Below are 24,982 nucleotides of genomic sequence, written 5' to 3'. Positions count from 1 at the left end.
GAATGAATGCCCTACCATTAAAAACTTCCCAGGGCCCACTGTAAGGTTTCCATAATGTTTATTTGCCGGCTGAGCTGTTGGTAAGGTCACATAAACCTGGATGAAGGGATAAAATAAATATCAGCTTCATCCAAAACTTGGGTGGCTCATTAATGGTCAATCATCACTGTTTCCCATTGTATGGTCCAGCTGAGAATTGGATCTACTTCATTTTTAGATTCATACCCTAAAATGATCTGTAAAAACTGATGGACGGCATGGATATAAAATAAATACATCAAGGTGGACCCCACGGTAAGGACCATACTGTCTTGAGTGAGGCCAAGGCCTCACCAAATCCGCTCATCTTTTAATCACATCTCTCTCTAAAAAAAATATACTTTTAATGACACCAATCCTTCATTCATGTTCACCACCTTTTGTTCTCCTTGCACTGAAAAAATCTGGCCAATCCAAAACTCAAGTGGGCCACACCACAGGGAACAGTTGAGATGGGGACACCATTAGAAACCTTCCAGATTGTATGTGGAGCCACCGTATTTCATATCTGCCATGTAATCCATTCAGAAGATGCACCGCATTCAAACAACGGACACAAATCTTCCCATCCAAAAACTCAGATGGCCAGCAAAATTTGATCTTTAAAAGTTTGAATGATTTTGCGTTGAGAGACTCGGCTGAGGTTTGGGATCTGAGGAGAATAGGTGTACATGATGTATTGGACGTCATTGAAACACCACCGTGGACCCAGCATCTTTTTTTTTTTTTTTTTCTTTTTTTTTAAATTATTATTTAGTAATTACAATAAACGTTTTTAAATATTTTATTTTTGGCAAGATTTTCCCAATAATATATCCAGAAAAACCTCTTAATTTGAAAATCTCCCAAGATATTTCAGGGCTGAGAAATTGCCGAGAATGATATTTGTTACTATGGTTTTTTAGCACAGAAGTGATTGACATTTTCATCAATGGGATTATAGGAATAGAAAATTCAGATATATCATTAGAGAAGGATAAGAGAAAAATAATAAGAAACTATGTACCTATGAACCTTATGCAGAGGAATTATATGCTGTACTCCCAAGTTATGAAGACCATCCATTGTCAAAATAAAGGCACATGGGCATGTTCTTACAGATACATTGCTCCATGTGATGAAGCACCTTACAGATACACTGCTCCATGTGATCAAGCACCATTTTATCCCTTTTGAACAAGTCCAGGTAGTAGGTGCTATGGCGTCATTGTTGATGTATCCTGTAAATGGGAAGCAGCCATGTCATACATGACATGTTTATCTTTTTTCTATCGTTCAGCAACGAAGACGGGTTCAGATCCACGACCTCATCTATTGCGTGCTTACACACACACACACACACACACACACACACTTAGATGATGATAGTGTCTGTGAGGTACATGCAGGGTGTTAGATGTGATGCCTTTTTAGAAGCCTGATTCACCAACATGGCCATACAAATATATTAGAAATATTAAAATTAGTTCTATGTTTAATAAAAACAAAATGAAACAAATAATAATCAACCCATAACTTACGTCATTGATATGTAAAATGAAAAAATAAATAAAATACAATAACAGCCGAAAGACACTTCCTGTCCAACTGTGTAGACACGGTGCTACATCTCTAAAAGACATGTCCTTGTTAGAAAGAGCAAAATCTCCTACACCCACCGAAGACAAGCATATTGGTGAGATGGGAATGAAGATTAGAACAGAAGAAAGAGAGAAAATAGTGGAGATGACACAATCAGCAAAACTTGGGTTCACCTTTAAAGAATGTGGGAAACTGATAGAAATGTATCTTTGTAAGGTATAGAGGAAGAAGGGTTGAAAGCAATGAAAGAAGTATGGTTAATGGCCTGTTATAAGCATGACCAATGTCATATAGATGCAAATTTCACTTTCTCAATGCAACTACGCAAAGACAGAGAGACATAAGGCATGGGCTATAGGGAAGCATATGAAGGTGAAAACAACGAAAAAACCAAGAAGAAGAAGAGGGGAAGGAAGAACAATATGTTCAAATAACATATCATGGCAACAAAAACTATGTTCAGTGCAATAGCCAGAGTCTGGAAAATAGGTTTCACAGGGCATATCAGCTCATCTTCGTCCTGAATATATGGGGTGCATAAGTCCATATCAGCACATTTTTTAAGGCAAAAAAATGTGGAAAATATCAGAAACAGGTATTAATAGGAAAGCCAAAAATCTATCATTTGTTGGTGTTTTCCATGTGTATTACACGGCAATCAGACAATTCTTTGGTAAGAATGCTATCAGTTGGCCTCACTAGTTGAAAGCTGAATTCTTGAGTCTTTGACCCCTAAATTTGGTTTTAAAGCTTATAAATTAGAACTACTTTGGTCGATCACCATTTCTATTGTAAAGGGTTCATTACCATTTTAACCATAACATCATGAGAATCACTTCAAATGCCTTTGGAATTAAAATATCCTTGATTACAGTAACAAATATTGTGAGGAAGATGCAGTGAGAATATTATACTTACTATAAGTAAATTATCTGCTTTATAACCCGCATCTCAGAAGAATTTAATTGATATGTGGTCATTACAAACATGACTAGCAAATGAATTCCTCTCCAATTCAATTCATTGAATCGTATGTCCAAATCTTCTGTTTTGATCTTCAAAATAGGCCTAGATCTACTAGAAAATGAGTTACTAGCCTTTACTCTTGAAATGAAGAAAATACAGAAAAAATGTGATGAGAAAGTGAAATTTTTTAGAAAACACCTTTTTATACGTATTTTGGCAGTGTCGAGATCTACGCCCATATTGGTAAGCCTACCGATTTTTTAAGTAGGTCATTTCACCTTCATATCGACTTCTGTAATGGCTCATACAGATATATTATGCTCATACTGACTAATACTATACATATGCTTGGAAATGCAAGCTAAGAACTGCTTCTCCTGTGCTTATTGCAAGGCGTGTTACTCGAGCATTTACAATGGCTGTGGCATCCAGTGTTCCAAATATCGGTGATATTATTAATAATATCATTGACATTGACAGTATTGCCAAGTCAGCGATATCGAAACTGATGAAAACTTAAAAAGTTTTAAAATATTGCCAATAGTTTTAATAATATTGGGAAAATAAGTTCTCCCTAGTACCAGTGATACTATTGATCCCTGATACCAGTGATAGTATTCCCAATATCAGGAAAACATTTGTAAACAGGCGAAAATTGACAAAAAATTAGAAAAATCTCCAATTTTTTATTTTTTATTTTTTTCTTTTTACAATTTTGTTCCTTGGGTGATTTTTACCACTCTTGATTTTGATTAATCCAAGTTTGGATTTGAGGAGAAATATCGACTTGAAATGAAGACAGCCGAAACTCAAAGGTGACAAAAATCCACAGAAACTTTTTTTTTTTTTTCAAATGTTAGCAGGGATTCATGGCGAAGAAATTAACATTTAAGTTAAAAAATACGAGAATTTGGTGAAATCCTAATTCTTCCATTTTTTTTGTATTGAAAAATGTATTTTTTGCTGTTAATTAATGTTGAAATTTTATATCTTTTAACAACACATGGTTTTGTATATTTATTTTATATTATTTTTTTCAACAACACATGGTTTGGCCCCTCTAAAATGAAAACTTATTATGTATAGCTGTTTTTTGCAATAATTATATTTTTACATGTGTAAACATGTATCTTTTAACATCTCCTGAAGCTTCACTGAAAAATTCCACCTTTTTTCCGACATTTCCCCAATATTTCCCTCAAGCAGTGATATCTAAATATCAACAATAATATTGACAATACCGATGCATGTTTTCGTATCTCTAGTCATCGATACATGTAACGATATCGATACTCTGAACACTGGTTGCATCCATATTCTACTTCAAACTATTGTGTAAAAGCCTCACCTTTCACTCATAAATGACTTCCCCTGCATTTTCATTAGCAGGGCACACAGCTGACGAAAGACAATAGGACATGGCACACTACTCCACTCATCTCAGTGCAACACAACTGCCGCACAAGTCATAACAAACCAGATTTCTTTGGTGCCCAGGGATCAATACTGTTGTTTTGTTCATCTCCAACTGAACCTCCCCAAACTTCGCAAGTCTTTCATCCAAGGATCAATGCTGTTGTTTGGTTCATCTCCAACTAAGCTTTCCCATACTTTTGCAAGTCATTCATCCACAAACAATGCGTCTCATGGTCTACAGCACACTAGTCTGACATTCAATGACCCCAAGTTCATAGTTCATCTTGTTTAGAGCCTAGTAAATGCAAGACATGAACATCCTCCACTGCCCTTCAAGAAGTATGATCCTACAATGTTCTGACCATGAAATCCAATCATACCAACAATGTGATGACCATGCAATCCCAATCACAAGGTCAGTTACAAAGAAGAGGTTGCAGATGAGATTAGATCATGATTCCAACCATAACAAGGCGAGGCATCATCATTATCTTGAAATTTCAAGATATGGCTAACCACATAATGTTGAATTCCGACATTTCATGGATATCGCTAATCATCTAATGATAAGGAACCACCCCACTCCAATTCTGTGATTCTTGTATAATGCATGTAGTAAAACAATCACGCATCTCTCGAGTAGCATCAGTGATTCACTCCTAATTACCTACTGCCCTCACTAGTTCTCCATGAACATGTTAAACTTATCTTTGGTTCTCGATGCTAAAGCAATGAATCATGGACATCTAATTAAGGCAATCTTGGTAATCCAATTCCCGATAGAGGTTTTGGTATAATGGGTGATGGAAAAACAGTACCTACACATTGCCACTGCATCAACTCCATTCTCTTCTGTAGAAATGTTACAATCCCAAACTATTTCTTGTTCCTAACATGACAATAAATCTTGTATTCTAGCTACAAGATTTCATTTACCGTCTTGAAATCCTAGTTGATGTCTGAACAGATCATCCATTACGCTAAAAGTTGGCTAGAAGACAGAAGCAGGACTACGACGTATACATGCCAAAAGGTAGCCACATTTATGCTGTCTCAAGGCATTCATGATTCATCTGTTTCAAATGCAATTTGGTACTACAATGGCAAATTATGCTAATTTATCTAAAAATCTATGATACAAGCAATTATGGCCGGTTCCCCTCTCAGTTGACAAGTTGAGCAAAACAGTGCACTGTTTTCTTAGTAATAAAATGGTTAGGATTAATCGTAAGGTGTATCTGAGATATGCAAACAGTCTTAGGCATGATTGATCCGTGTATGAAGTATGGGTCGAAATGAAGGAATCAATTCCATTCTACAAGCACCACAAAAGGCATATTCCAGGCTCACTTCAGATTCCACTACCCTTCGCTCACATCAATGAGTATAGGCAACAGAAAGATTAAAACAACACAAGAAAAAAATTTAAAAAAATTTAAAAAAAAAAGGGAAGAAGAAGAAGAAGAAGGAATATAATGAAGCAGGTCCATAGCCCACCTAGGCTCACAGCCCTTCGTAAAGCCCAACATATGCTGATTCTGGACTGTTTATTTATAAATTTGGGGTCTAAATATCAAGATTTTTAATTTACTATTTGTGAAGAATATGGGGGTCGATTTTAAAATGTGATTTAAGAAATGGGGAGATAGAAGGGCTAATTTGAAGATGTTATCGAACATTTGGAGAATTATTTCCTAGATTTGTTTTTACGATTATTAGGCTTTTGCTATCTTAGGCAAATTACATTGATTTGAAGTCAACTATAATTGATTTGAAATCAAACTCTTAGTTGGGAGGATTCTCATTAGAGATTTATTTAGGGTCCGTAAAAAAGTGTGGTGTAGGAAGTAGACATTCCAAATTTTTTAAGTGTGAGTTTTCTTAAATATTGTAAGAAGTCTAATATCAATAAAGCTATTTCTCCCTCTCTACTCAAATATTCTTGTAGGTGTATCCTTATCTATTTCTTTGCAATCAGAGTGTCGAAATCTCATTAACTTGATAACCGGGTTGCACCATTTTGGTATCAGAGTGGGTGATTGTTAGGTTATTGCCAACTCTACATCATCTCCAAGTAGATTGAATCCTTCAATTGACCCATCCACTTACAGAGCATGTTAGATCAACTCATGCATGTGGTAGACAAATGTCACTACTAATCAAGTGAGGAAGCTCCAGCCTGTAGAGAATCAAGAGACCGAAATTGGAGCACGCGGACACGTAGGGGAAGGTCCCCAGACTCCCCACTAAGGTCCTAACCACAACAGGTGGCCTCAGGTTTTAAAGAAACCAATGATCGAATCTTTCGATTGTTGGAACATTACAAAGAATTTGGAATTGAAGTAGAAATTCTGAAAATGACAGAGATCCATTGAGTCAAAGGAAGAGCTGATATTTGAGGTGATTGATGCATTAACGTTGGACCTACACTTGAATTCGCCAATAGATCAATTGATGAATCCACTAATAGTAGCAATCAAATTTATAGACATGCAAATAGGTCTCAACACTCAAATTGAAGCACCTTTGCAAAAGATGATTGTGGCATGAAAAAGCAACAAATATTTCGGAATCCACAAAAAACTATAACGTTACGCCAAACAAGTTGGTACCCATAAAAGCACAAGCGTAATGGACATATCATCTATAGTGGACATCAACAAAGGTTGTGCCAAGACGATGCTTAGGTTGCACCACCAGCTTCCACCAAAGAAGATCTGTTGAAGAGGTAGTAGTTCCAACTTGGGGACAAGTTCTTTGAATTCCAAGGAGAATTGATGCAGGTCCATAGCCTACCTAAGCCCACGACTCACAATAAGGCCCAACATGTGCTGATTCTGGACTGTTTATTTATAGATTTGGAGCCTCAATATCAAGATTTTCAATTCACTATTTGTGAAAAACATGGGAGTTGATTTAAAGATGTGATTGAAGATCTAGAGAGATGTGATTGAATAGGCGCTAATTTGAAGATGTGATTGAAGATTTTGAGGATTATTTCCTAGATTTGCTTTTACTATTATTAGGCTTTTATATCTTAGGTAGATTAGATTGGTTTGAAACCAATCTCTTAGTTGGAGGGATTCTCATTAGAGATTTATTTAAGGTCTATAAAAAGGAGAGGTGGTATAAGAAGTAGGCATTCCAAATTTTCAAGTGCGAGTTTTCCCAAGTGTGTGTGTGTGTGTGTGTGTGTATGAACTGATATCAAAATTTGATGGGCCACTTACCAAACACAGATCTTCAAAGGAATGATGATGAACAAACCCTGCAGTGCATCACTTGGTGTGCAACAAACGGTGGGGCCATATTGCGGGGCACTGACAATCTGTACCAGTGGGGAATGGATGATGTAGTAGAGGTCATCAACACCATATGTAGCAGCACTCCTGACGATGATGAAGACATCAGGCTAGTGGGCAAATTTTTTTCCTTTTTTTTTTTTTAAACAACCAGAGCTGCATCTAACAATGATCAGATCCTGTGCCTATGGTAGCAACATTCCAGCCTCTTGAAAAATCCTGGATCAAACTAATCCCTGAGAAGAAGCAGATGCAACAACGTTTTATGCCATTAACAGCCACCAGTGGTGCAGAACCCAACTGGTTCTGCAAAAAAAAAAAAAAAAAAAGGAGATGAAGGCCTTTACTCAATCAAACCAGCAGTCGAGAAATGCTCCAAGGTAAAGGGATGCTAGACAGGTGATTTAATCTACCATGGGTAATGAAAATGTTGCTCTAACACCATATGGAGTTGCAAAGAAAGAAGAAAGAAGAAGGCGAGAGAGAGAGAGAGAGGGTATGGGAGGAGATGTCTCACTACCCTAACCCTAGATACAATTAAATAGATGATATTAAAGAGTCTAAACCATGTGGCTCATTTGGGCCTAATGGGCTTCCAACATGGGCCAGCCTTACAATGCTGTCTATGCAACTGCTGTTAAACAGCTTATTCATCTTAGTTCACTCACCTATTCAGCTCCTGGTTTTCTACAGTCCATTTCTTTGCAATATGAGTGTTGAAATCTCACTAACTCGATAACCGGATTGACAACTCAGTAATACAGAGTTGATTATGATGAGATCTCGACATACTTTGCTAAATGACCATGCCAGCTGTAGAAAGCTGGGTTCACAAGAAGACGAACCTTCATGAGAAGCTAAAAGAAAAGGTGCACAATACAATCACCTTACTACAAAGATCCATGTCATAGGAATCTGTCTGTAGTTTGAAGAATTCAGATAGGAGTGAAACACAAACCGACAGCCTAGTTATTTAGTTAATTACTTCCATAGGACATCATTTGGAGAAGTGTTTTATTCAAAGAAATCTTCTCATAGTGTGCCACACTGGCATCTATACTCAAGAGTGCACCTGTGAGTCCCAAGGAGGAAATTCTGTTTGCAGGGCTCATCCCTAGTTACTAATAGGAGCTAAATAAACAATAAAGGATGAAAATGAAATAACAGGCAAAACTTCTGTAAAATGCTTTTCACAAACTGAGTATCTATAAAACAAACAGCACTACATCTGACCTATGGATTAGGTGGACACAAAACAGTCCAGTGTCACAAGAAAATACGAGCTGCAATGTACGACTGTGCCTTTCAAAGTAAATCACAGCAGAAGCACTGACCTCTGAATGTATTTTTGATGAATCTGCACAGCATCAGAGTAATGACAAATGCAAGATATTGATATGGACATAGGACAACTGTGCCCTAATAAGTTAGTGGAAATCACCAACAAAAGTTTGATATAAAACCCACCTCAAGATTTTAAATACAGAAGAAATGTGGAACTGTCACAACCATATGCAGATCAAAACAGGAAGCATGCTCCGAAAGGAAGACACAGAGGAAGAGTGAAGGAATAAATTGGAAAATGACATCATCAAGGAATACTCGTACACCAACCTAAGGTAAAAACAAATACACGAATTAATGAACAAGGTAAATTAATGTTACAATAGCATAACCAGTTCCATTTACAGCCAATGCTCATAAAAGAAATGAGCCCAAAACATGGAAGATATACATTACAAGATCGAACTAGCCATACCTCTTCCCTATGTGGAATGCTACACAGCCAACAAGCCATCTCGGAAGTTGCAGCTTTAAAAAAAAAAAAAACAATGCTCTGAAAGGTGATCTACATTCTTCTGTTATATTCTTTCAGCAGGAGTGAGTTGCCCCATCTGTTCCGTGAGATGATCTACACTCTTCCTGTTCCACCAAAAGTTCCCAACTTCACCTGGCTTGCTTTCACTCCTGCCATCACCATCCCGCCTTTGTGACTGGACCTCCTGGGTATCTGATGAACCAGGAGTCTCTGTTAAGAACTGCTCCCAGAACACATCATTCACCCCAGTCGGTGCAGTACTAGCTACTGTGACACGTTCCTTCGATGATGGAACCTCAACAGAGGGCTTGGCATTGACATCTATGCCAGCCTTAAGCCGAATATCCATGTGAACTTGAATGGGAGAAAGGGACGGGCTTTCTGCGTAACTTGTAGATTCCGTCAATTCTGGAGAGGACTGGATATCTCGTGAAAGAGGTGAAGATGGATGTAGTTTTGGTGATTGGGGTTGCATATTTATGTCTGGCTCACCAGATGATGCATGCATTTCAGTAAGAACAACTCCAGAAGGTTGCCACTGCACGCCATTACTATACATTTCTTCACCAGAAGCATGACTGACCCCACGGAAAAAATTCTCCCAGGAATTAATGGATGACTCCATCTTCTCAAATGGCTCCACATTTAATACCTGCACCGAAATAATATCTGGTTTCTCTTTCATTCCTGCCTGGAAAGACGTGATCCGGTTATCTTCCATAATGGCTTCATCACAGAAATAATCAGGCTTCTGCAATCTTCTCTTTTTGTTGTGTTTTTCAGACTGTTGCATAAGATTGGAGAGAAACCCTGGTTTCTGCACAATCCGTGTCAAGAAAGCCATCATCTGCCGCTGGCGGTTTTCCATGTGATGCAACCGCTCCTCTAGAGACTGCATCTGCAAATCCACCCCCTGCTGCTGCTGCGTGTGCTTTTGTAGTTCCGAAAGAAGAGCACTCTTTTCAAGTTTCAACCTCTCGATTTCCTCCTCAAGTTCCTGCTTCTCTGTTTCAGATAATGCCCCCGAAGCATTGCCTTGTGCTTGGTTATGTTGTTGGGAGTGGCTGTGTATCGGCTTGCGTCTGTGAATATTTTTTAGAAGGTGTTTCTGACCTCTTAAAAACTCCTCATTTGCAAATTCCCACTGATCCGGGTCTATTTTTCTAAAACCCTGGTAAAAGAGGGAAGACGCTTAAACTCAAACAGAAAGAACAGAAGTTCACCGATACATAAATCGAACAAAAAAAGAAGCAACAAAAAACTTTTCATAGTTCACCCTTTTACATTAATCGAGTTATAATAGACTCTCTTTTTTCCCGAGATGGATAATGAGCAATACAGATGTGGTTATATTGAGCAAAAAGCAGTACAAATGCGTTGCTGCATAATCTGTATCAATTATCATAATAGCACAGCAACATGATTTGGAAGAATCCACTCAATATAGAAATGGGTGAACATCACTCCAGATTTTGAACAAGACAACCAGATAGAACAAAGTATTTGCCATGTTAATGTTTTCAACACATGCACGCCCGCACAAACAAAAATAGAAACATGAGCGCTTCTTAAATAAAATGGATCTCAACATTCAACACTAAGGGTGTGTTTGGAAGTACCCCCAAATCGACATCTGGCTAAATGTGTAGCGGGAATGATATTGTTTTGAACTTCCAGAACATTTGGGGCGTCGTCAAATATGAAATACAAATGGGTGGTAGTCTGTTTTCCATTTTTCCACACCAAAATAACTATTCTACTTGTTCTCAACCAGTAGATAAGGGTGAAATATCCATTTTCATTGACGCAGTCTGCCTACCTGATTCCTGAGGTACTTCCAAACATACCATATAAGTACTGAAAATACTTGAAATCAAAAATGGAATAAAAGCCTGAAACTATAACATGACTTGCTAACATTTAACTGCAATACATTGAATCACTGAGGTTAAGTCTGTATGCTCAATCTCAATAGAACTGAACTTCAATAACCTGATACAACACAGATGAAAAGACCAAAGTGGGAGCAGCCCAAGTAGCAACATTCCAATCCACATCCATAGCCGAACACCTGACAGATATTCGTTGAGTTTCAACATGAACATGAAATCATCACAATTCCAATTTGGAGGAAACTTCCTCACGATGAATGAGTTGGTGTTATCAGTAATTGGATCATTTTCATTTTTTGAATTGAATTAATTCAGTTCGAGTCAATTAAGCATCGCAATGTAGACAGAGGGTACATTTGGAAGTTCCCAGTTCCAAAGGTCAAACAATTCACAAGCAACAGAACCCAAGTAAGCCATTTTCAGGAATTTCCCAGATCATATCTCACCATTAATTCAGGTTGGGAAAAAGCGGAAGAAACAGAACAACATAGTTCTGGTTCTGAATTGCCGTATTTCTGGCATTTGGCACTACATCTAAAAGCGGCCTAAACTACGAATTCGTTAATTTAAATAAATAAATAAATAAATAATCGTAAAAATCGTAAAAATCGTAAAAATCACACCAAAACACTTCAACCTTTGACTCACATATGTATTGAGCTGCCTGACAAAGCTCGAGAAATTATTGTGCTTGAAGTACTTGGGCAGCAAATCCCTTGCAAACTCCAACGGATTCCACACAATGAAGCTGTTGTTGCCTACACTCCATGAGACAACTGAGTTCGTGGATGGGTCATCCACCATTTCGTACGTCTTGGTGAGGAAAGGCGGCGGCGCATTCGAACCTCCCTGTGGCCCATCCATCCCAAAAACAAACGACAATTGCAAAGCAATCTCACAGCTGGATATCAAAAACACCACAAACCCAATTCATCTCCAATCAAATTCGATAACGTCCATAGAAACTGCAAATACCTCAATCCCAACCTCTATTTCTCTCGTGAATTGAACTCCACCTAAAATCAAATCCCGAAACATTACTTCAACATTCAAAGAAAAATAAAAAAGCTCGAATTAATCAATTTAAAGAAGGAAATTATTATTATTATTGTTTTATTTTTTTTTAAGAAGAAGAAGAAAAGGCAAGAGAAAGTGGCAAAAAAAAGGGAGCTTCTTTTTTAGGGTTTTGAAGCTTACCTTTTGGAGAGAGAAAGAGCGAGGGAGATCTTATTCTATATGAGATGTGATTCAGAAGCTGTTGGAAATTTAGGGTTTTCCTTTATAGTCTTTTGGGTCGTGGAATTTTCTGTAATAATGAGAGATATAAAAGGGTAAGAAAGGAAATGAAAGATTTTGCAGGTTTTGACTCGATAGAGATTTGAGATTTTGGAGATTTTTCTTTTTTCTTCTTTTTCACGAGCTTCTCTTGATAGACTTCTGCAGTGTCATCTTACTTTTTCTCTCTCTTTCAGTTCTTCATTTTTCGGATATGAGCTGATATTTACACCCCTCTTCTTGATCGATGCGCTCTTTCTTCTAATTTTTTGGTAACCTAATGGTACATATTTTTAATGTTTTATCGATTGAAGTAGTAAGAAAAGGGGTGCTTGCCACATGGCTGGTTAGGTGCGGCCCCGGACCTACCCAAGACAGTGCGATACTTACTTTGGGGCCCACCTTGATGTATCTATTCTATATCCACGCCGTTCATCCGTTTTTCCGTATCATTTTAGTGAATGACAACAAAAATGAAGTCAGGTGGACCATACTATAAGAAACAGTAGTGATTTAACGCCACATCATTAAAAACTTCTTAGGGCTCACCGTAATGTTTCTGTTACGTTGATATTCCATCCAACCTGTTGATAATATCACAAACCTGGATGAAGGGAAAAAATAAATATCCGCTTCATCCAAAACGCTTGTGGCTCATAAACAACTTTTAATGGTGAATCACTACTGTTTGATATGGTGTGGTCCACCTGAGATTGGATTTATTTATTTTTTGGACTTTTAACCTAAAATGATCCGAAAAAACGGATGGACGAAGTGGATATTGAATACATGAATCAAGGTAGGCTCCAAGGTAAGGGCCGAACCGTCTTGAGTGAGGGCGGGCCCGCACGTATTCCGCTCTCGGGTACATCATTTAGATGTCAGATCTCATTTTCTTTATATTATTCCGTGGAGATTTTGTGAGGCGCGGATTGGGTACTACCCCCACCAGTACCGGACGCGGATTGCGTCCTACCCCCGCCCGGACGGATTACCGTCCGGGCAGGGCTCCGTGGGGCCCACCTTGATGTAATTGTTTTATCCATGACGTTCATTGCTTTTCTCAGGTCATTTTAAATTATTATCCTAAAAATGAAGTAGGTCTACAGCTCCAATGTACCGCACCAAAAGAAGCTGCATTGATAATGCAACCCACCGTTGAAACCTTTCTAAGGGCCACCGTGATGTTTTTTTACCATCCAACCTATTCATAAGGTCATGTAGACGTGGATGAAATGAAAACACAAATATCAGCATGATCTGAAACTTTTCCAGCTCCCAATAATTTTTTAATGGTGAACGTTTAATCCCTATCTTGTGGTCCATTTAATATCTGGAACTAAATAATAGTTTGGCTCATAATTTAAAATGATCTGATAAAAACGATGAACGGTGTGGATAAAACACTTACATCACTTTGGGCTCCACAGAGCCATGCCCGGACGGATTACTGTCCGGGCGGGTGTAGGACGCAATCCGCGTCCACCAATACCTGGCCAGAGACTGACGGTCCTGTCGGGGGCTCTGTGGGACCCCTCTTGATGTATGTGTTTTATCCGTGCCGTGCATCAATTTTTATAAATTATTGTATCTGATGGTTCAAAATATTAGTTATACATAAATCTCGAAGGGACCACACTACGGAAATAGTGGATATTAAATGCCTACAGCCCAAAACCTCTTGGGGGCCACAGAAGTCTTGGATCGAGTTGATATTTATGTTTTCCCTTCATCCAGGTCTATGTGACCTTATCAACAAGTTGGTTGGAAAATAAAAATTAAATTAGGCCCTAGGAAGGTTTCAACGGTGGGTTCATTGTGACTACTGCTTCTTGTGGTCTGGGCCACTCGAGCCTTCAATTTTCCTCCTTTCTGGGATCATATTTTAAAATGGTCTGTCAAAGTGAATGGACGGCTTGGATAAAACGAATATATCACGGTAGACCCCACAAAACTCTTTACAGTAGCGTCCGTCTCTGGCTATGTACTGGTGGGGATAGTACCCAATCCACGTCCGATAATGTGAGGGGAATCTATAGTAATATATTCGCTCGCATGAGATGGACGGCAGCCGTTTTCCACGTGCTTGCTTACATGCAATACTAATGAAAGATCTAGACCGTTCACCAGCCACTACTATTATTAAAGAAAAAATAATAATTGTGGGTATAGTAATGAAACAATACAGATGTACGAAAAATATGGACAAATGGTCATTTTTCTGCCGTCAATATCTCTCGTTCTATTATGACCCAATAACTGAGTGGTCCAGTCTCACTTTCGGACGAGAGCATTCTCCCAATATCTGATAGATGGATCGCATTCCATGCACGTACACCATGTTGACGCTTCCCACTCCATCATATGCTGCTACTGGGCACATTGCATTCCTCGCGAGAAATTGACGCATGAACCCATGAATAAGGCAGATACAAATCTCATGTTCACCGCACCACATTAAAGAGTGGTGATTAAACGCCAACCGTTCAAAACCAATTTGGGGTATAGAAATTTTGGATCAACCTGGTATCAACAGGTTGGATGGCAAACAAATATTAGAGTGGGCCTTATGAAGTTTTTAAACGTAGGAGTCCAATCACCTTTATTTCCTATGCTGTGGACTTGAGGTTTGGATCTACTTCATTTTTTGGCTAATGGGATAAAATAATCTGATGGATGGACCTACATTATTAAAATAACCTGGCCACAAATGCTGGCCGCTTTCCCACTGGAGAGGACCATTTGCTCCATTTCCATTCCTAGCCATCCATTTGCAGGTCGGAGGATGGGATTGTCCTAACGAGGAATCTTCCACAGTGGTCCCTGCGAGAATGGACCCAACGGAACAATGATCAACACTAAATAAATGGGCCTTACCAATAGAAATGTAGAAGTGGCGTATCATTGGACCGCGGATCTAAACCTTCATTAATTAGTGACTCGGATTTCTTTAGCAGCAAGTTCCTGCGCAGGGAACGCAGTTGGGGCCCACTGGGATGTTTGTGATAAATCCTCACCGACCATCTATTTCATGACTTCATTTTAGGACATGAGGGCAAAAATGAACCTCATACAATGCTCAAGTGGGCTGAAAAAGTGATAATTGAACGTCCATAGTTGAAATATTTGGGGGGACATAGAAGTTTTGAATCATGCTAATATTTGTGTTTTCAGTTCATCCATGTAGGAATGAAGTTATTAACGGTATGGATGGTATATGAACATCACTGTTGAACTGAGGGAAGTTTGAATGGTAGGAATTTCCCTAACTACCTTTTTTCTTTAGAACGGCCCCTTTGTATCTTAAATCCTTTTCAACTTTAGTCTAATCTCCTAAAATTAGCTAACAAAATAGATGAACGGAATGGATTCTTGACAAACATTACGCTGGGCCCACCTAAGGTCACGGCGTAAGAACTTTCTGCGAAAGGCTTTTGCAGGAAATCCGCGTCCATTAATTAGTATATGGGGCGCGGATTGGCTGGTGTACCATACACCACTGTAGATACGTGTCGTACGAGATCAAATTTACATGGCTCCACAATGAAGTATTTATTATATCTACGCCGCTCATCCATTTTTTGAGATCATTTTAGAGCGTTAGCCAAAAACATGAATCAATTCAAAGCTCAAATGGACCACACTAAAAATAGTAGCGGGATAATGATTTTCACCATTAAAAATTTTGTAGGGCTACCGTAATGATTAGTTTCCATCTAATTTGTCAATAAGGTCAAAGATACTTATATGAATAGGAAAAACAAAATTCATATTGATGCAAAACTTGCGTGACTTAAAAATAAGTTTCAATGGTAAACAATTCAATCCCACTGCTTTTTTCAGTGTAGTTCACTTGATATTCAGATCTACCTGATCATAGACCCAAGTCTTAAGACTATCTCCCGAAATGAACGGTCATTTTAGATATAACACATGCGTCTTGACCACGTCACATAACTCGTTGACGTCAATATACCAGATATATAGCTGGTGTGTGGTACACTAGCCAATCCGCTTCCAAGACATTAGTATAATCGGAAACGGATTGGCTACTCCCCCGCAGCCTGCCAATGGGCGGGTGGTCGTTGCTTTGTGGGCCTCATCATGATGTATGTGTTTCATACATGCTATCCATTTATTTTTCTAGATCATTTTAAGGGACAAAACCAAAAATGAGATATATCCCAATCTCAAGTGGACCACATTATAAGAAAAGAGCGTTGAATGAGTGTCGACCATTAAAAACTTTTTAGGGGCTATAAAAGTTTTGGATCAAGCTGATCTTTGCTTTTTACCTTCATCTAGGTCCATAATGACCTAATCAACATATTGGATGTCGAATAAGCGGTACAGTGTGCCTTAGGAGGATTTTAATGGTAGATATTCAATCACTATTGTTTTACTGTGGTGTGGTCCACCTGAGATTTATATCTCTCTAACTTTCGAGATCAAGCCATAAAATGATCCCTAAAAATGGAGGAACAACATGGATGAAACACATACATCATGTGCTGCCCATAGTGCACCGACCACCAGCCACGGGGCTGCTGGCAGGGTGAGTAGCCAATCCGTTTCGTATACAATCTTCGGGCGATACAAGTGGGCCCAGGGTTTGGTGATCCGGCCTTGGGAGTTGGGACCATTACATGCCCCCAAAATTTCTCAGACTGGATTTGGTAGGACGATTCGCGCGATGAGGTATTAAAGAGGATACTTGCACTACACATGCCGTCGTGGTATTCATGTAAGTCATCTGAGCCATTCATCAAGTGAATCTTATCGTGTACATTCCATGACCCAAAATTAAAATGGGTGCACTCATCAGACAGGCATCACATGCACAAGAAAAATCGATGGTTAATAAATAAATGTTTGATTATCTAAATTGAACATACCCATTTCGCTAGGAGACCAGCTTGCTTTTGGGACACGACATGTTCATGGTGGCTTCCACTTGATAAGAAGCCCTGATCTCTCACATTTGTGAGGATCAGCACATGTGTCGCAAATAACCTTACATCTATCTGTTACAGGTGGGCAGATATTAGTGATCCAACCGTTGGTCCTTTTTTCAGTGCTGCTCGTTTCGAGTTTGTCGCTGCTGAGAATCTGGCTCGTGACGCCACTAACCGGGCGAGGGGCTGAGACGGTCCAATGATTCTAACGGTCCATGTTTTCGTTTCTAACATAACTGTCCTCGAAATCATTGTTTTGGTGATGATCCTGACATGTGGTGTTAGAGCTGAATGTCAGCCATGGAAAATTTTCCTATCATGTTTTAAGTACATCTGTATTGACAGTGATGGTGACAATCATCCATTATGTGTAAGCAGTTATATTGCCGCCTTGGATTCTGGGAAAATGGGTCTACTGCAAATCCAACGTAGACAGTGTTGATATAAGAATTTGGATAGCCCTCTTTGGTTGCACAAGAGGAAGATAAAAGGAGGCCATGGCTAAAGCAATGGACCCTCCGTTCTTAGAATCAAGCTAAGAATCTAGGTCTTAGTCATGTCAGAGAGTTTAGAGGGAGAGAGTCTTTGTATCTTTCCATGTTGATGGCTCCTCTTACTTATAGTGTTTGTGAGATGAGATGGCCCGCCATCTCAGGTACGATCTTAACCGTCCAGGCAATATGTGCATGAGTGATGGATGTTGACAATTACCTTATAACTGCATGGTGGACGGTTACGTGTGAGTGATGGGTGCTAACAGTTACCTTGAATTTGCGCCCATCTGAAGACGATTATTTGCCGAGTCGAGTAAAGAGGTCGGCACAGCCTCCTTTACACGGAGGGGGATTGTCATGTAGCTTGATATGGGTCAAGGAGTTGCCTTGCATTTTCGGACATCATCCGCCTTTGATGTGGGCGATTCATCATGCAAGATCCATCTTGAATATGGGTCACTCATAATTAAGGCTGACCTTTGATGTAGATTGTCCATCATGTGAGGCCTACCTTGATGTCGGTCATCTATCATATGGGCCCACCACTATTAATTGCCCATCATATGAAGCTTACCTTTGATGTGGACTATTTATCATGTGGGCCCCACCTTTAATGTATGTCATCCATCATGCGGGGCTCGCCTTGAACGTGAGTCATTCATCATTAGGGGCTGACCTTTCACATGGATCGTCCATCATATGGGGCTACCTCAATATAGGTCATCCATCATGTAGGGCCAGTTTCAATGTCTACCCCCTATCATGTAAAGCCCACCTTTAATGTTGATCGTTCATCATGTAGGCCCCACTTTTGAAGTGAGTCATCCATCATACCAATCCACTCTTATTGTGGGCTTTTTATCATCACGGGCTTACCTTTGACTTAGACCATCCATATGTGGGCCCCATATTAATATGAGGTCATCCATCTTTTCATGCCCACCTTTTATGTGAATTATGTGCCTTGTGAGCCTCACCTTCAATGTGAAGGCAGGGCCTCCTTTAATATGGACAATGAAAGAGAGCTAACTTTGACACCAATCATACAATACAATAGAACTAAAAACATCATAAGTTAAAAAGCTTTTAAAAAAATTTACATATTAAGAAAAAATGCTTTTGGGGCATAAATTACTTTTATAATAATTTTACCAAACTAATTTAAGTGAAAAAAGCAACTTAATTACTAATTTTTACTTATTAAGATAAATAGCTTTTGGGACATAAATTACTTTTATAATAATTTTACCAAACTAATTTTAGTAAAAAAAGTAACTCAATTACTTAATTTATTCGGTGGTATCCCCTTTAATCCGCTCCCATCCGTAACATAAACTCCACAGCACAGGTGGTCCACTTCAAATATGAGCTGTAGTGGGCAGTGCCATTGGATCCTGAGTCACGGTGGAGTCAAAACCAACTCCTTTGACCGAGTGGGCATCTTGTTGTTATTAACCGTCTCTTTGCAGCCCAGATGAGGAACGGTCAGATTCCACCAAAGCAGTTTTTTCTGTGAAGCAGTCCAAATAACATACTATGCATGGGCCTAACATAGATGTTTCAACTTTCATGCACCAAAAATCCCACGCATGGGAAATTCTTTGTTTAGATACATCGAATTAAAGGGAAATGAAAGAAAATGTATTAATTATTTGATGATGATTTTCATGAGATCGATCGAAATATAAATTCCAGTTTTGAAGTTTTTGTTTGGATAATAATTGAAAATCTTAAATCGCTCTTACAACCGGCACCCAATTTCTTTGGTCAAGAACTTAAATTATGAGAAAACTATACGAATAGGAGGGTGAATTCAATTTCAATTTTCATTTTCCATGGTTTGGGCATGGAATTCATAGTTTTCAAACATAACCTTGTTATCTCAGCCAATAAAGGCATCTACATCCACGGTCAAGATTAGCACTTTTGAATTGCAGAAACTTTATACTATTCGAGGACTTTTACACAAAGGACTCTACTATTCATAATGCTAGCAATATGGGCAAATTTCTTCTTGTAATTATTACTTTTGCCTGAGGGTCATTTATTTATTTATTTATATCATATGTTATGGAATGCCATGGGTGGGTTTGTATGAAAAGGAAGGGTATTTAGGTCATTTGAAGGTAGTCCTCTTACTTGCATTGTGAAACAAAGGCACGATGTTGCTCATGTTTATGTTTCTACTCATGGTGTAGAAAGTTTGATAAAACACTCCTAACTTTGTGGGGCCCAAACGTGTTGTTTGTTTGTCATCTAATCCGTCCATCAGATTTAGACCTTCATATTCACTGTACATCCCAAAACAGTGGCATAATCTAAAACTTTGGTGGGCTAGCATATGAAGAACAATTTCAAATTACACTCTAACCTCCCATTCCATCTATTGTATGGGGTTCCAATCCATGACTTGTTGGTAGATAGAATACGTTTTAACAATGAGTTCATGGGTTCAAGTGTCCATGTGGGTGTATGTTAAAAGAAAAAAGAAAAAAAACTGCCCATGCATTGTGGCTTGCCTAAGTTTTGGATCAAATATTATTTTTAATGCATTTCTTCATCCGGGTTATTAGACCTAGGTGAATGGGTTAAATAGACTAGAAATACTATTTTAGACACACAAAAATCTATGGTTGGCAATCTCCCTTCCTTTCTCTACATGTATTTAAAAAAAAAAAAAAAACATTAACACTATAGTATGATTTCACCACTCATGAGTACTCGAACCCTTGACCAGTATCGAAACTCTTGTGAGCCTAGCATGCACTGGGCAAGAGTAAGGACGTCCATGTTTCTTGTGAGCTAATTCATTTATATAAGCTCTTTAGTTTATATGACTTATGGAGACATAAGCCTCAACAATGTAGTTGAGATTCCGTCTACTCCTCAAAAAACAAGATGATGGTCTCACCTTAAATACCAAACTACAATAGTCTACTATAATAAAAACTACCTTGTAGATAGTGATTACAACAACCAAGCATGACAGGGCTACTATTAATTATGAATTGATGGCATAAGGTGTAATTTTGACTCAAGAGAGGGACACCAAAGTAACTTCAAAATTCTCTGCATGCATGGGACTAGAAAAGCAGCTGGCCCAAGTATGACTGCGCCCTGGGCGCCACTCATCCCTCAATTTTGCTTTAACTTCGTAGTAAGGCTCCTCCCATACACGTGGACTATTTCGTTTATCTGAAACTACTTTTATATCCCTTTCTGTACAATGATTTAGGGCTTTTAGGGTTTAAGGTGGCTGGGTTTAAGGGTATACATTAGGGTTTGTTTTATTTCAATAAGTATAACACCCCGAATTTTCACCATTTTGCCAAAAATTCTTAAATTTTTTTTTTTAATAACTAGCCACGTCATCACTTACGAACTATTGACGCCCGAGGCGAGCTTATACGCAACTAGTATCGATAAAGAACCGTACAAATAAGATTGATCAACCGAAGAAAACCAATGAACCCAACTGATCACTTAAACATCAAGTTTATCCCCATAATTTATTCACATAGGGCCCGAATCTAACCAACCCATCGCTAACTAATCAAGATAATCATAACAAAATTAAAGATCTAACCAAAGCCGAGTCAGCTATGACCCGGACCTTAATTAATAAACCAAGTCAACCTAGTTACTCTTTTAGCCTAAAACTGACAGTTTAGAGTGATAAGGACCAAATCACCATTTTCACTAATTTCGAGTAGGTCATACTGTAAACTTATTCAATCCATACCTCAACAACTGTACCCAAGAAATCTCCTTAGCCAATTTACTCCAGAAATGCTCCAATTACCCGAACAAGATCTAAACCGCCCGTTAGTGGGCCACTAGCTCCGAAATTTTAGAGTAATGTCCGCCTCACTGGGCTTGTGGTCCATCACTAACTACGGACTTAAATGATGCCTGGAAATGAGATTCTCATGTCGTCCAGTCAGCACTTGCCAAGTGCAACTCGCCATAATCTTGGCCTGAGACTTGAAACTCAAAATCACTCTATTTTCTTAATATATTAATATAGGGCATTTCAGCCGTCGGATCTCTTCTAACTTTAGACCGAAGGCTGAAATTAATTCCTCAAACTCGTCGCAGAGTTTGGACCCCGATCGAGGGATGATGACCGTTGATCGCAAATCGGACCCGTGCGGTAAAATCTCGCGTCTGTTTGCCATTAAACTTTGTACAACCCTTCATCGGGCTATGGAGCATTTATCCTACAGATTTCATGACCACGGGGGCATCAGGGTGGCCCCAGCAACCAAAACTAGGCTCCGCAGGGCCATTTGAAGATTGGACCCATACAGAAAAACCCCGCATCAGTTTGCCGCCAAATTTTGCACAGCCCTTCATCAAGCCATAAGGCACCTATCCTAAAAATTTAGTAGCCAGGGGCCCATCAAGGTGGCCACAGTAGCTAAGAAGGGGTCCCATAGGGCATTAGAAGGATATTATATAACTCAGGGCCATCTAGCCCAAATCCAGGAAATAAAACCTTTTAACACTCATTCTCTCTCACTCACTTCCACAGCAAGTTCCAGCAACAAGGGAGAGAGAAGAGAGAAGAAAGTGAGAGGAGAGAGAGAAGGGAGAGGGAAGAAAAAGAAGGAGAGGTAGAAGGAGGTGGGGCCAAGGTGTAACATCCCGTCCAATCGGTACAGTGTCCTGAGGCGTCCACGTAGGATTTTTCCGCAGGACCAAACATTTGAAACGTTCGTGGCAGGGATGCCATGAGCTAATTAATCTAGGATTAGCCCATTTGCCTGTACCGGACAGGCCATGACAAGACCAAGTGCGGGCCGCCAAGCCGGATGACCATTTACAATGAGCTACAGTCCGTCCGGGCTGTATCGCGACGCCGGAAGGTCAGAAAAATCTAGAAACCTAGGGGGTCATAGGGCTCACTGGGCTTGTGGTCCATCGCGGACCGCGGACCCGGCAGACACTCAGAAGTGGGATCTGGCACTGACTTAATGCACCGCAACTATGCCAGGACCAATCTGGCGCTGGCAAATGGAACCAAGATTCCAGGTTATTCGACCATTGGATCTCTTCCATATTTACCGTGGAGGCCTAATGGATTTTCCTGCGCCTGTCCACCAACTCTGGGACCCAATCGTGGGCCGGTCACCGTCGATCACAAATCGGACCCGTGCGGTCAAACCCTTGGTCCGATCGTCCCCAAATTTTGCGTGGCCCTTCATCAGGCTATGAAGCACCCATCCTAGAAATCTCATAGCCTGAGGACCACCAGAATTACTCAAATCACTAGAATGGACCCCACAGGGCCGTTTCAAGATCAAAGCCTTTGACTCAAACCCCACTTTCGTCTATCCGTTTATTCCCAAATTTTACACGGGCCCTAGACGGGCCGTAAGGCACCTACCCACCGAATTTGGTGGCCAAAGGAGCATTAGGGCCACGCCAACCCCGAAAATGTCCCTCGTAGGCTATTTTGGGAATATGAGGGAACTTAAGGCCAAAGGGGCCAAGTCTTGGAAATAAACCCAATCCCTCATAACTCCCTCTCCCATTTGCTACAACCACCAAGAGAGAAAGAGAGTAAAGGGGAGTAAAGAGGAAGAGAGAGAGGGGGGGAGGAGATCCAAGGTGGACCTTAGATCAAGGTGGGCCCCAAGAAAGCCAAACCTTTCATCTCTTTGCCACTCTTGCAAGGAGAAAACCCCTTTCCTTAGCCTCAACAACTATCCGTGGGTTGCCTAGGTGAGTTTTTCACCCATCCTTCTTGAAGTTCATGTAGTAATGTGGATTTGGGTTGAAAATCTAATATGCAATAGCTTGATTTAGGGATTCCAACCGTTCCACCCGAAAGCCCTCTTTCCTAGGGCATTTTTCGAGTCTCCAATGAGCCATAGGTGCGGACTATTACTCCTAGGTGGCCTAGCACCAATTACAATATGAGTTTAATGATTATGATTGTTGGTTGATGCATTTAGAGAGTGTAGAGAAAACCTAGGGATGTATGCCTATTGCAATGGTATGAAATTGTGTGTTTTTGTTCGATTTCCTCACATGATGCTATTCATGTTTCTCGCATGACTTATTGAAATTTGATGACTGCTTGTTGATGACTTGATGGATTACTCATAAGATTGATGCCCTATAATATGCATGTCCTATTTGCTACATGTGTAATTTGTCTTCATGAGTTACAGGAAGTGAGCAACTTCCCCACCAACACACCCAACACACATGCCCCATTGCTCATAAAATGTTAGCTTGCTTATTTGGTGAATCTGGACTATGCGATTGATGTATGAGAACATGATAATCTTGCCTGCTGATGCTCCTGTCCGTTGACATGTTGTGGACCACCATTCAAACCTTGCAGTTAGCCAAGGAAACAAGGAAAGCTAAGGAAGGCTCGTTAGTAGGACCGCCTTGAGGCTAAACCCTCAGATTTGGGAGAGCGTGTGTGGGCGGCTGTAGTTAGACTACGTGGGTTGCTTGCACCCGATGTCGTTCCGCCACACGCTTGCCTGGACTCATGCGGTCTAGCCTACTGTTTGGCCAACCACGATTGTTAACCCTGTTTGCTCACATTTGTATGGAACCTGGGACTCCCCACAACCATTGTAGCCCAACGACAACCCACTCAAAATCGGCCCACAGCCTCGTGAGCCGGCATGGTGGAATGGGACACTGTGTCCGAGCTGTCGGCCTACGCTGGGGTACCGCACCTCCCCGTAGTGACCGCGAGCGATCCTTTCCTCTTGGCACTCCTCATGTGCTTGAAGTCGGGGATGAGGAACCCGACGGGATCACGGACCGCGGGGCCTCGGCCTCACGCATTGGGGGGTCTTGGCCTCGCAACCAGTTTAGGGCATTAATTAGATGGGGTGTTCCAGATTCTCAAATCTGCTGGATGAATGAACCTAACTAATAACTCGGTTAACACGACCGCATCGCATCGCATTAGTTAGGTTGGCGACTCGGCAGTCGAGGTCGCACTGAGGGAGTGTTGGCATTGGCGATCGTTAGATGGTGTCGCACGAGGGAGTGTTGGGCGAGGGCATACATCATATCATCCTGCATGCATGCGCATTAACAAGACTAGACAGATGCTGATGATTGATCATTTTTCATTAAATTCTTATTACGATTGATGCTTGTTATAACTTATGGCCAATAGCACCCACTGAGTTGATCACTCACTCCCACTCTGGGACGGTGTTTTAAAACACCAACCAGACCCTTTCATAGATACAGGTGACTCAGG

The 24,982-nt window shown here is 40.1% G+C and overlaps 1 protein-coding gene across 2 annotated transcripts; it reads right to left on the bottom strand.

The window, feature by feature from the left end:
* Positions 1 to 1,460: 1,460 nt before the first annotated feature.
* On the bottom strand, positions 1,461 to 12,552 carry LOC131240946 (heat stress transcription factor A-4b-like). Of its 2 annotated transcripts, XR_009168912.1 has the most exons (4): positions 12,213 to 12,552; positions 11,664 to 12,031; positions 9,064 to 10,294; positions 1,461 to 1,687 (listed from the first exon to the last, which is right to left on the bottom strand). XR_009168912.1 is itself a non-coding variant. In XM_058239506.1 (3 exons), exons 2-3 carry the CDS (start codon positions 11,877 to 11,879, stop codon positions 9,167 to 9,169), a joined length of 1,344 nt encoding a protein of 447 aa, XP_058095489.1. In that variant the 5' UTR covers positions 11,880 to 12,031; positions 12,213 to 12,552; the 3' UTR covers positions 8,923 to 9,166. The 2 variants fall into 2 exon arrangements, 1 of the variants encoding a protein (XP_058095489.1); XM_058239506.1 differs by lacking the exon at positions 1,461 to 1,687 and having other exon boundaries at positions 8,923 to 10,294.
* Positions 12,553 to 24,982: the final 12,430 nt, after the last annotated feature.

Source organism: Magnolia sinica, chromosome 3 (assembly GCF_029962835.1).
Source record: "Magnolia sinica isolate HGM2019 chromosome 3, MsV1, whole genome shotgun sequence".
Classification (NCBI taxonomy): domain Eukaryota; kingdom Viridiplantae; phylum Streptophyta; class Magnoliopsida; order Magnoliales; family Magnoliaceae; genus Magnolia; species Magnolia sinica.
This window is presented reverse-complemented; position numbering and strand designations above follow the sequence as displayed.